Source organism: Sphaeramia orbicularis, chromosome 7, assembly GCF_902148855.1.
Source record: "Sphaeramia orbicularis chromosome 7, fSphaOr1.1, whole genome shotgun sequence".
In the NCBI taxonomy this organism is placed as follows: domain Eukaryota; kingdom Metazoa; phylum Chordata; class Actinopteri; order Kurtiformes; family Apogonidae; genus Sphaeramia; species Sphaeramia orbicularis.
Window position 1 is genome coordinate 25,933,049 of NC_043963.1, and position 13,911 is coordinate 25,946,959.

The 13,911-nt window shown below is 37.0% G+C and overlaps 1 protein-coding gene across 5 annotated transcripts in view; it reads left to right on the top strand.

Moving 5' to 3' along the window:
• The window catches only part of LOC115422509 (microphthalmia-associated transcription factor), a 31,927-nt gene that overhangs the window by 13,335 nt on the left and 4,681 nt on the right, over positions 1-13,911 (top strand). For 2 of the 5 annotated variants that reach the window (XM_030138862.1, XM_030138861.1), the window contains exons 2-9: positions 199-439; positions 8,944-9,159; positions 9,253-9,348; positions 9,481-9,598; positions 9,892-9,984; positions 10,090-10,146; positions 10,235-10,310; positions 13,121-13,268. In XM_030138862.1, coding sequence (XP_029994722.1) covers positions 199-439; positions 8,944-9,159; positions 9,253-9,348; positions 9,481-9,598; positions 9,892-9,984; positions 10,090-10,146; positions 10,235-10,310; positions 13,121-13,268 — 1,045 coding nt within the window. Of the gene's footprint in view, positions 1-198; positions 440-806; positions 913-8,943; positions 9,160-9,252; positions 9,349-9,480; positions 9,599-9,891; positions 9,985-10,089; positions 10,147-10,234; positions 10,311-13,120; positions 13,269-13,911 lie in introns of those variants that run through there. The other 3 variants (XM_030138863.1, XM_030138864.1, XM_030138865.1) reach the window with 3 other exon arrangements.

The following is a 13,911-nucleotide window of genomic DNA, read 5'->3' on the forward strand; positions in this document are numbered from 1 at the left end:
CCTCCTCTCCTCTCCTGCTAATCCTCCTCCTCTCTCGTCTCTTTTGCTTGACCTCTCTTTCCTCGTCTGACCTCTGTCTACCCTCTCTCTGTTATCACTTTCTGTCTTTTCGCCTCTCTTCACCTCACTTTTCCAATCCCCCTGCTCTCCCTCTCTCTCTGCTCGATGCATCTGGCATCCTCGCCCTTCTCTCTGCAGCAGCCCGTCAGACCAGCATGGCTCCTCGAAGCCCCCGCTGAGCTCCTCGTCCATGACATCACGGATCCTGCTGCGGCAGCAGCTGATGCGGGAGCAGCTTCAAGAGCAGGAGCGGCGGGAGCAGCAGAGACAACAGGCCTCCCAGTACCCACAAACCACAGCGGCCCAGACCCCCGCCATTAATGTCAGCGTGCCGGTCAGTTTACCGCCCGCTGCCCAGGTGCCAATGGAGGTGCTGAAGGTAAGCAGCCATGGTTCTGGTTTCTGATTGGACAAGTGTGTCATCATGTATGATTAACAGGCTGTCAAAGTTGTTACAGTATATTTATAAAGGTTCCACTGCTGTGTGTGTCATTGTTGCAGTCTGAGTGGGTCCTTGCAAGCTGTATTTATAGATTTTATTGACTCGCGTGGACAGTCAGACATTGTGGTTTTACTATAACTGTATGTAAAAAAAAAAAAAAAAAAAATCAGGAGTGAGTGAAGTGTGTTAAAATGCGTACATAGGGATTATCTTTCCTGAGAGAATTCCTCTTTAATGCATGCTGCGCTTCCAGCCATTTGGATTTAGCCATCTTTAATCCTATTTGCTCAGCTACATTCACATCTTTTCATAGCTTTGATTCTCTGGCAGTCCGAGGGACAGGAGACTGTTAAGATTTTCTGTACGAGTAGAGACTGTTGTGTTCACGGGTGCATTTACTAAGCATTTGGGTAAGTTTTCTCTTTTTTTTCCTCTTTTCTTCCGCATGTAGTTTAGAGGCTGTCGTCTCTGAAATATTGATAGAAACATTTGTGGCTGTGTCTTGTGGAGGTATGCATACCTTTTTGTGACTCTTTCCTGTGTAACTTGCATTGTGTTTTTTGGCATGTTTAAGACACAGTGTGTCTTAATTTAGTGTTTTAAATTATGTTTAATTATAGTTTTATTGTATTACACTTTCCTAATAGAGTTTGGACAAATTGTTGTGCTAAATTCTGCTATTACACCTGCGTAAAAGTGAAGGAAATGGCTGGATATGGATTAACTTTGTTGAGTACATTTATTTTTGATGCCTTTGTAGCTTTTGCAAAGACAAAAAGTAAGCGTTTGTTGTTGTCATTGATTTTGTTGATTATCAATGTGAGTCTTTCCATTGAAAAAAAAAAGCAAATCTGACTTTTTCAGTTTTTGTGCAGTACTTTAGTTGAACTTTCTATGATCATAACAGATGTAGAAAGCTGGCTGATAGTGTAATAAAGGCAACATGAATACATGGTCTTTTTGCACTGTAATGTCATAGTGACAGAAGTTTTCTGCTTGAGAAGTTTGTATTCAGTTAGATGATACAACTGGCACTTCTTATTACTATGAGTAGTTCTTTAGAAAATGATTGTATAGCTAAAGGTTTAATTTGTATCCTCTCACCGCTGCGTGTGTAAAATACTGATGTATTGTCACTATTGGGTAGTCTTTGTTGAACACAGTCCATTTACACTAAATTCAGAGATTTCATGGTTACTTGCTCAGCTAAACTTTCATCACCCTGGATGTGTGTGGCATGGGCCAGCAGTGAAGGACAAATACAGTATATCCATTGAAAACATTGCCCTCTTCATGCAGCATAAACATTACTTACTCTCCATAATCTGCTGCTCTTTGAGAGGTTTAACAAGCCCCCACCCTAAACCCTCAGCCTGTGTACAATACATTAAGTTAGAGTAATTTCTCTGGTTTGGCGAGAGCTTACAGACATTCTTCATTGACTGAAGTCCTCAAATGAAAAGGCCGTTCCAGCTTGGCGCTGTTGAGCTGGGTTAACCTGCTCCCCTGTCTGTGGATAGATTAGAGTCCACAAAAAGCTCAGGGGTACCAGGCAGAGCTGCTGGACCTCAAAAAGTGCAAACATTAAGCTCAGATGAGTTTATCTAAAGACTGATTGGACCCTTAATTAACCAAGTGACCTCTGACCTTCTGGGGAATAAGTAAGTGATCAGTTTTAGGGGATCAAGACAAAGGCGAGCACAGCCTTACCACACACCAAACGCTAAGTTCAGTGAAGAATGCTAGTAATTAGCTCCCACTGCTTTCATTCCATGGCATATTTAAGAGAAAAAAAACACTGCTTTGAAATTTATGTAGGATAACTTCCTAAAAGGGGTTAAAAAATGATTTCTAGATCATTTTTGAAAGGATTTACGGTGCCATGAAAAAGAACAGAAGTAGTCTTTAACCCTGTACAAAATGTCCATTTCTTTGGATTATATAGCTAGTCACTGGAGCTCGTGACCACTATACATCAGAACATAAAGATGCCTTACAATTATTTCATTTTAGTTATGCAACAAGACATTAAAAAGAAAGGAATCTTTAGCCTTAAACTTAGACACACGATGCCTTATATTTGCGTTAAAATGACATATGTCTTAATGAAAAGGACATTTAGTGCAATTCAATCATAATATTAGAATATTGCGCTAAATCAAGTCAAGTTAATGGAATGGAATTTAACCCTATTATGATTTATTACACAGCTGTACATTGTTACATTATTTTTCCACACTCAATCTTCTATGGCTTTATGCTTATTCAATGTGGTATTTGTTGTTTAAAGAAACAAGGGTTGTTTGTCGTCAGTAATTTAGCATAATTGTGTGACAATACCTCAGAGGTGGAGAAAACCCCAGTTAGTCAAAGCTTCCTCTGATGTCGTTGGTTGCATTAGCATAACAGTTGTTGTCTACATACTCCACATAGCACGTTAGCAGCTTAACTGTGAGACAAAGTGCACTATTCTTCCAGTCTGCAGAGCAAATGGAGCATTCCTGTTAATGTATCCTGGTAGGGCCGTCATGGTATGTCTACAACATGCAAGTCAAAAAAAAAAAATACAAATCGGTGTTTGTCCTTCTGCTCTCACCCTTCACCCTCTCTGTGATGACCCAGTACAACAGGAAGCCTTGTTTGCATGTCTGTTGGAGGGTTTCTGGCCGTTCAGGGGTTATGTTGGTGATACCCTCAGGACTGTTGGTGGCTAAAAACTAGCACATAAACAACAAGCTGTCTTGTTTGCTGTGGTTACAGACACTGAGTGAGTTAGCAGTTGATGCTGTGTTTCCAAAAAGTGCATTTTTTAAAGGCCAAGAGGAAAGAGCAAAGTGCTTCTGAGGTCATGATCCATATAATCATCTGTTCTGTCTTTTCCTAAGTTTACAACCTGACTGTTTAGTGTGTCTCACCATCATGTTTGTTCTTCTTATTCGTATTGTACACAAAGTGACAAAACCCCTGAAGCTGTGTCCATATAGATGTGTCTGCTGTTAAACACACCATGAAAACCACATTTTATCACACTACAGGGTCTTTAAAACAGACACCTTTTCATGGGACTAGCTCATCATAACAAAAGCTACAGTATGTGTTGAGGAGGATGGGAGGTACCAGCCTGAGGACCGTGGCCCTCGGGGGGCTGTGATGAACTCAGACCAGTGAGATCATTTAAATATGTGTGATAATTTAGGAAGAGCCCAAGGACAAAAACGAGCTCAAAAGCAAACTGCTCCTCATGTAAAGACAAACTGAAACTGAGTAGTCCTCAGTTTATCATGATGGCAAGCCCTTTAGAGGCAGTACTGCTGATAATTGCAAAAATAATTCACAAATTGATTGGCTCTATAAAAAATTTAACAATAAACACATTTTCCAAGTGGGCATAACTTCCTATAAATCATTGCTTTTAAGAAGAAGACAGTGTTTTTTAAAATTAAAATGTAATGCAAATGCTTACTCGAATGCGCGCATTTATACAGTGTATTTTATTAATATTTTCACTGAGACACAATTTCCAGTGTCTTGTGTGTTTAATGCCCTTAATGACCTCTTTGTGTCCAATTTAAGCAGCGGACAGACAATTACATGAAGTGCGCATGTGTGTGTGTGACCCCAGAGACACAGTTGTACTGGACGTCTACAGTAATCCTTTGTCCTGTATGTTTGTTTCTATATTTAGGCAGCAAAAGAACAATGACAGCTATGAGTTCTGTGGATGTGTGAATATACATGAGTTGAGGCCAGAGAGAGAGGCATTTTGTTGGTCTTTGTGTCCGTGTGTAACAAAAATCCTGTTGTGTATGTATATATACAGCAGCAGTGTTTAACCTGAGGGCCTGGACCCCCACGAAGGGTCATAAGATAAATCAGAGGGGTCGAAGGATGATTAACGGGACAGGAAAGCAAGGAAAAGACTGTTTTTTTCCTCTTCTCTTTCCTAGAATATTGATGTTATTTAATGTCGCAGTAACATCACAGATCATTGGTTTATTTAGCTTGATTTTAAGACTCGCAGGCCGAACTTAAAGCAGCTGCAGATGGCTTTATTGTTGATTTGATTAATCATTTACTTTATGTAAGATAAAACACTAACAAAAATGAAAAGCTCATAAAGACAACTGGGCAAATCATCATTTATGAGAAACAAATGTAATTTTTTTGCTTGAAATATTAATTGCAAAAAATAAGTTTTAATATGTTTTCTATCATTGTATCACTGTAATTTACCAGTTTGAGATAAATAAAGAACATCTATCTATCTATCTATCTATCTATCTAGTAATAATATAAATTATTCATATGTGTAGAAGTATTACTCTAAAAATAGCACATTGGTGTCAGGTCTTCAATCTTTTCTCGATTCAGTTTGTATCTTTATGTTTTATTCATGTGAGAAACAAACTTGTGCAAATCTGAATTCATTAACATTTAAACTTCTCTGCATGTAAAGCAGGCAAAATAATAATAAGTAGCGCTGGGTCTTTTTTCTCAGAATCGTCTAATTAAATGATTGAAACACAGGAAGCGAAGCTCATTCTGTGAAATCCTCAAGGTCAGTAGGAGGGCCTTCAGATCACAGCCACGGCAGGAACCGAACTACTGAGACTCTGAACACACACTCATCTATTTTTTATTTAAATTTAATCACTTTGTATAGAGCTGTTGTCTGGTATTATTTTTGTGTTCGATTATTGAGGACAGATGGGGGCCCATGGCAAATCATGTTATTTTTGTTATTTATTGATCTGCATGTTTTAGAAAAAAAGACTTAATTTTAAAAATAGTACAGGGATTTTTAAAAGTATTTCGCCTCTAATACTGTCTGTGAATCAGTCCTACAGTTTATGAAAAAGACTTTATTGTAATGCAACACAACAGTTAGTGTGTTTCATTATATTTGTCAATCTTACAGTCATCAGTAAAGCTCACATTTAGATGATGTTTCCCAAGTTCTAAACCTCTTGGGTCAATTATAATTAAAGATATAAATAATTATGTTATTCTTACCTAAATATGAATGTAACCATGAATAACTACCTTATATATTTAATACTGTATCCATCCTTGTATTTGTAAAACTTACCAGATTAGATTTAAGAACAAACAGGCCTTTAAAACACAACTTGGGATCAAAACACAAATTGTTAACTAGTGTTTAACACACTAGTTGTGCACTTAGGGCAAATCATTTTGTTGCTTATATGGACGAGGTGTGTCCATCAGAATGAGTTTTCTTATTACTCTGCTGCCCTAAACACACATGAATTCTGTTAATTTATTCTATTCTTTTCTATTAATTTATTCAATTTAATTTATAGAATATGTGATATAAGTAATGTGTTTTTGTTTTTGTTTTTTTACACATTATTGTTATATGTTATTCCATATTCATGAAAGCCTTCCTGTTGATAACATTACACTGCAGTCAGCTTAATTTTTTTTCTTCTTGATATAAATTTTTAATCGTGTTTATTACTATGTAAGTAAACAGAGTAAACAGGGTTCACAATACTAGGAATTTGCCTCAGTGGTTCGTGCATACATAGAACATGGAGTAAGTAAGAAACAAGCAGTAAAAAATATAATAGAATAAAATAAATAAAGAAGTAAGAGAATAAACAAGTAAGCTATAGTTCAAAATATACAATATACAGTGTGGATAAAAAGCAGTGTGTTGAGTGAGACTATATTAATAACATAATCTAAAAAAAAAAACATAACAGAATGAAACCTCAAGTAGTGCTGATGATCTGTGATACTGACTAACTTTTAAGGATTTCAACTAAGCTCTGTTTTACAATTGAAATGATCATTCAGGTGCTGGTACCTGTTATCAGTAATAATATCACACAAGTGTTAAATATTGTCATACAGAATAAGCGTTCTATTAGACAAACACACAGTAATGTAGTGCATTTGCGGTTTTTCCCAGAGCCTGTTATGGTACTTCATAATGAGTCACTAATGTGCTGTAAATGATGTGAGCTTTATAACCCTCTGATGGTGATTTACAGCCTAAAGTGGTACCTGCAGGATACATGCTAATGTTACTCACATGAGCATCTCCTGCAGAACAACATTGTATCTGAACACAGAAAAAGGGTTTCTGTTCTGTTAGGAAATGGAACTTTTTACTGAAATAGTCAGCAGTTACATTTATTAAACACACAGAGAAAACATAAAGCTATGAGTGTGAAAACTGTTCTGAAATTATACACAAGAAATACGTTGAGCATGTGAGTTTTTTATTGTGTGTTGCAAACCTTCTGTGTGAACTGTGGGCAGATTATTTTATAAAGATCAGTGCTATTTCTTATTAACAGACATTTTAAATAGATTTTCCATGGGTGCTTCAGTTTAGAACAAGCCAAAGTATGTTTTGTTCAAGTGTCATGAAATAAATTGTCAGTCAGTTCAGTTGTTCTATAAGTATATATGTATATCTGTTGATTAGCATTAGTATTTTGACTGCTCGCACTGTACAGACTGAAGGGGCAGCAGCAAAGGAAATGTCATAGAAAGTTCATCTGTTGCCTGTGACCTCCATAGCTCCGTTAATGAACCCAAATCCTTTGGGCTTAAGTGGAACAAATGCATCATTTTACAAATGAATTACAGACTGTTATTCATCACTGTACACAATTATTGGTTGGAAGTATGTTTGCTATTGCTGATTACAAATGTCATTTGGAGACTAGAAGCAAGCTGCAGACAAACAAAGATGCATCAGAGTGTATTCTTTGTGCTGTGTTGGTCTGAGAATGTGCAGTATCCGCAGGGTTGAAAAAGTGTATGGGGCAATATTAACAGCCCCAGGCAGGTTTCACTAAAAGAGGTGGTCCTGCAGAACAAAGGCATGAACTGTTAGTACCACATCCTGAAATCAAGTGATACACCATAAAGGAATAAATTGACATTTTACATAAAACAACACAAATTTGAAAAGGCTCGTTGTATTTACTGAGATTTCCTGACATGCATAACTAATTACTTTTCTTGGCTCTTAAAAGATGAGCAGAATGTGTCTGTACTTAGTCCTCTGCTGCAGCCAAGAAGGAAGGAGCTGTAGTCCTTCATAGTTTAGGAGTTAAACACCCAAGTTTACATGTCTGGCTTTTAGACTGAACATCACAGTTTATGATAAATCATGCTTGAGATGCTTGGATATCAACCCTATGAGGTATGTTAACTTTAATAATATTAAGAGGTATGCTTTAGTCAAAATTACAGAGTTTTAATTGTAATATCAATAGTTGTTTTTTTTCACTACAGCAACACTACTGCATACTTGGACAATTTTTATGTATTTATTGAAATGTTTATCATTGCTTCAAGACTGGAAAGTTTAAAAATACACTTAGAAAAGTGTGCTGCAAGACAGGAATACTACAAACAGCTGCCCGAGTTTGTTTATTTGCCTGCAGTTGGTTTTCTAGTTCATTAATGCTGTGTGGGGATTAATGATCCACAGAAATTATATTCATACATAATCATGAGGTGTTTTAAGGGGTGTGTAAATTGTTAATAATATGTGTTTAAAAGTGAATGTCGAAAAGCATTGAGTGTGACAGAAATGTGTAAAATTTGTTTAAAATTGAACCTCAAATGTGAGGGCAACATCACTGAGCAAATGAAAAATGTATTATGCACAAGAGAATTGAACGTCAGTGTCTATGTTTATTTTAATATTATAACAAGTACTGTATAATATGTGTTTTAATATGTATCAAACTAGACTTAAACTAACTACATGAGTCCTTTTTTTTCTAAAAAAAAAAAGACAGCTCTTTTTTTCTGTACAGCACCCATCATAAAATAAGAATGCTATAGTGAACAGTTGTCCATGGATTATTTGCCAGTATGTCCAATGTCCATATATAATGTGGTCATGTGCTTAGATTTATTACCTCCGCCAAGGAGGTTATGTTTTTGCCAGGGTTTGTTTGTTTGTCTGTCTGTCTGTCTGTTTGTCTGTCCGTTAGTGTGCAACATAACTCAAAAAGTTATGGACAGATTTTGATGAAATTTTCAGGGTTTGTTGGATATGGGATAAGGAAGAAATGATTAAATTTTGGTGGTGATCGGGGGTGGGGGGGCCCCCAGGGGGGCGCAGACCAGAAAATTTCATCAAAATCTGTCCATAACTTTTTGAGTTATGTTGCACACTAACGGACAGACAAACAGACAGACAGACAAACAAACAAACCCTGGCAAAAACATAACCTCCTTGACGGGGGGGGCCACTGATCAGCCTTGGCAGAGGTCTGCGCTCTCCGAGTGCTTCTAGTTTTTAAATGAGTTGCTAATTTGCCATCTGATAATATCAATAAACCCAAACAAATAAATCTCCTGCCACTGTAATGAATATCTCTTTGTTTTTTTTTCTACCTTCCTATCTTATTCTCTGTGTCTTTTTCCCTTTTCTCCTCTAACAGGTTCAAACTCACCTGGAAAACCCAACAAAGTACCACATCCAGCGTTCCCAGCAGCAGCAGGTGAAACGCTACCTGGGAAAACTTGGCTCTCAGGCGTTGAGCTTGCCCTGCCCCAACCAGACCTCTGACCACGGGGGCATGCCGCCAGGGCCGGGCAACAGCGCCCCCAACAGCCCTATGGCCTTACTGACCCTCAACTCTAATTGCGAGAAAGAGGTGACGATTACACAGAGAGTTTTGCAGGAATTCTGCTTAAGTGACATCTCTTTTTATCTCAAACATACCTTTCTTTCTCTGTTTTTGCTTTAGATGGATGATGTCATTGATGATATTATTAGTCTGGAGTCCAGTTACAGTGATGACATCCTTGGCCTGATGGATCCAGGACTTCAGATGGCTAACACAGTACGTGTTTGTTTCATTCATAAACATAAACAAGCAAGTACTTTGTGTTATTTATGTTGATGGGACAGGTGATCAGTGCAGCCCGTAGAAATTTGCTTGGTCTTCAGATTATATTTTTTCTGTCTTTTCCAGATTCCTGTGCCTGCGAACCTCATGGACATGTACGGGAACCAAGGTATGCCCCAACAAGGTCTGCCCATCAGCAACTCCTGCCCTGCCAACGTGCCCAACATCAAAAGGGAATACTCTGGTGTGCAGCACAGTCCTTTCACTTTGATCCTCAATATCATCTATGTCATCAGGACTTATCTTTTAAATGTTTACAGCTCCAAGTCACTATAATCGCTATTCGATTACTTATAAAAAGCATCTAACAGCACCTACTGAATGGAGTCTTACTCTCCAGGCCTTTGTGTAGCTTTAAAATGAGTTCTTTTACCTATCTTTCCTTTAATTTAATAATCATACATAGATGATATGTGTTATTTCAGTGTGTCTGTATTCTGTATGTTTTAATATTGAAAACAACCTTATTCATCACAGTTTCACAATCCCCTGCCATCATGCATATGCTGGATAAGTCTGGATCCTGTGGCAAATTTGACAACTATCAAAGGCCTGAAGGGTTCCCAGTGGGTATGTCTGCTTAAGTAACTTCAAAATGTAGACGTTAACTGTGGCACATTTTATACTTGCGCTTTGTTGTCGTTATCATTGATCATCACATTTCTGTTTTTTCAGAGGCTGAAGTTAGAGCTCTGGCAAAGGAAAGGCAGAAGAAGGACAACCATAATCTGAGTGAGTATTAAAGGAGTTATGTGTTTTATGTTGAAGGGAAAATCAACTGATTATTCTGACACTTTCTTTTTGTGTCTCTCATCTGTAGTTGAGAGAAGACGACGGTTTAACATCAATGATCGTATCAAGGAGTTGGGAACATTAATTCCAAAGTCCAATGACCCGTAAGTTTCTAATTACAACATCTAGTTTTGCCCATATTTAATATCTAACGTAAACAACCAGTTTATCATTCAGTGTGTTGTGAGTAAGTAGCATGTCTCTGGATATGACAGGAGGGATTTTTCACTTGAACCAACAACACTTACTTTCTCAAATTCAATACGTACCAGAATGATTTTTAGTCAGTTACAAATAAAAATGGCAACAATGATTGAACATTTTAGTCACACGGAGCTCAGTGTATATAGTGTTGTACAAAAGTTTAAGACCACCTTTAGTTTTGTTACTTTTGCAGAGTTGAAATGAGCATACATAATTATTGCTCATTCTCATGGAGAAAATACAGGAAATATACAGTTGTGCTCATAAGTTTACATACCCTGACAGAATGCTCATGGGACAATCTTGGATGTTCCAACATGACAATGACCCAAAACACAAGGCCAAGTCGACCTGTCATTGGCTACAGCAGAAAAAGGTGAAGGTGAAGGAGTGGCCATCTCAGACTCCTGACCTCAGTATCATTGAGCCACTTTGGGGAGGTCTCAAACATGTAGTTCATGCAAGAAAACCCAAAATCTTAAAGGAACTGAAGGTGTTTTGCCAAAAAGAATGGGCAGCTTTACCATCTGAGAAAATAAAGTGCCTCATCCACAACTACCACAAAAGACTTCAAGCTGTTTTTGATGCTGAAGGGGCCAATACAGAGGATTAAGAACTAGGGTATGGAAACTTTGGATCAGGGTCATTTGGATAGTTTCTGTCATCAATATGATTTAAAAAGAGCAAACACATTTGTTTGATAGTAAATATTTGCACACAACCACTAGCCACGAGTGAAAGAAAAGTTTTTGTATTATCATTCATATTCTCTGAAAAATGGCCAAAGAATCACAAATTCTGCTAGAGTATGTAAACATATGAACACAACTGTATGCATAGTCTTAAAAGGGACATAAAAGCTGAATTAAATGTGTTATAAAGGTTAAAGTCACTATTTAATATGACCGCTTACCCCATGACAGGAAACAGCACAAACAGTTAGAAACATTTGAGATGTGTTGAATGAAACCTGGTATAAAACATCCGAAAATCAATGCAATAAATCTGAACATGCATATAATATAATTATCAAGTGAGGTCAGCTGTGGTTTATAGAATCCGTTTTTTCCCAGAAACTTTTTCTTTTACTGTTGCACATACTTCCCATAAATCCAAATTTTATCTTTATACAAAAACTGAGAAATGCATTTGTGTGGTCATTATCAATCCGTGTATCATTCGTTCTTTTATTCAACTGAGAATCCACAATTAGAAAACGAAAAAATGACTCGTATTTCATTATTCATGTACAAATCAAAAATAAAAAAACAAGTTGTTTTTCATTCTTTCGATTGTATGCACAAATTACAAATTGGAAATAAGCAAAAGGACCAAATGTTGGGTTTCATGTTGACATTTTTGTTACATGAAGTGGTTTCTACTTATGTTGGCTACCATGGCCGCACTGTATTAGACAAAACAACAATACGTGGAAGAGCCTGCCGATTTTTTCAGTTGTCATATCGTCCTCCTTGAGAGTAACATGTATGCTGCCTCTGAATAACACAAAATTCTCCATTACCACAGAATGCATTAGGCAGAATACTAGCAAACCCACGACTGCCCAGTTCAACACACGAAGAAGTCAGTAACTTCCAGGTCATACCAAATCCGATATCAAAATGTCAACAGGAAACCCGACATTTGGTCCATTTGCTTATTTCCAATTTTTGATTTGTGCATACAATCAAAAGAATGAAAAACAACTGTTTTCCGATTGTGGATTCTCGATTGAATATGAAAAGAATGAATGATACGCAGATTATCACTTTACTAAACCAACAAACCCAACGTTGGTCTAGGATTTTTGCAAAGTACTATATATGTTCATCACAAAATAGTTGAAATAGCACAGTATGTATTATTATTGTTTTATGGATTGATTGATTGATTGATTGCTTGTTTAGAATATGGATGTCAAAACAGAAGAAAATAAATCAACAAAACACTTAAACATAAGACCTATAGTACATATTCCAAAAGGAGTGAGAAGAAGCATAACTTATAAACTCCCACCCCTTCTCCTCAAATAATTAATAACAGTAATGATCTTCCTAGTCTAAGCGTATCTATACTATATACTATAATATGCCTGATACTTATAAACACATAAATGTAAATAAAAGTAAATGTAAACTTGTGATCAAAGTAATGTCAGCCTCATTGACTTCATGCATTGCTGTTTTGTGGGTAAAATAAAACTTTTAATATATTCTTTACTCTTTCTTTGTTACTCAGATCCAATGTGTTTTTACTCGTAGACTAAAAAGAAACTGTCTCTGCAGCATCTCTCAAAATAACTGAATGGAACTTATAAAGACAGCTTTTTCTCACTGTTTTTGACCTTCGTGGCCTTTTGTGAATAAACATCCAATGCAGTATTCAGTTTTTACCCAGAACTCAGACTCATAACCGCCATCACCTCTGTGACCTCTGGAGATGTTTTAACTTCCCTTCCATAATCATCCTTGTCTGTGTGACTAAATAGTCATAAAGATCAGAGGGTCTTCTGTCTTATCAGCCTCAGACCATGAAACACTTGAGGGCTTGTGATGCCGCTGCAGCAAAATCAACATCATTAGTAATACTGTATCTCCATCAAAGTGATAAAATCTCTGAAAGCGATTTTTTTTTAAGACAGCTTGTTGTCTGACATTAAAATTGATAGATGTGTGGACGGTGCTGACACACAACTCCTTTGTGTTGTCAGGGACATGCGCTGGAATAAGGGCACCATCCTCAAGGCATCAGTGGACTATATCAGGAAGCTGCAGCGGGAACAACAGCGAGCCAAAGAGCTGGAGAGCCGTCAGAAGAAGTTGGAGCACGCCAACCGACACCTGATGTTAAGGATACAGGTAACAAAGAAATGTAGTTCAGAAGAAATGTTGTATGTGAACGCTATGGTAGTGTTAAACATACAATGGTGGAAAAACAATTTTGGATACTATTTGGACATTAAAAAGAAATTTTTGCTGATTTTTTTTATGTGTGTTTTTCAAAAGGTGTGGCTACATTAGACAGACACAAACAAATACTAATTATTTTTAGAAAACATAACAAAACTAAATTCTTGACAGTTTCAATATGTCATGTCCTGAATGTGTTTCATTATCTCAGCAAAACATACAGTTCTGACTTCGATGGAACAGTGCACATGCAGTAAGGAGCATGTGGGTTTGGAGAATGGAACAAAACTTGGCAGAAGTCACTGACTTAAAGGGGTCATATTTTTCTAAACCCACTTTTATTAGTCTTTGGTACATTTATTTGTGTATTTGGACCCTAATAGTTCAAAAAGTTTGAATTTGAACTCTCCAGTTGCTGCAAAGCTATCTTTGTATTCATTTTGGATTTCTGCAACCTGTTTTTATTCCCTCTTACTTAATTCGTTACATCTATAACTAGTTACGTCACAACACTTGCATAGATAGATAGATAGATATTATGTAAATTTTGACAAATTATGTTTTTCTTGTTTTTGTTAGTTGGTTACACTGG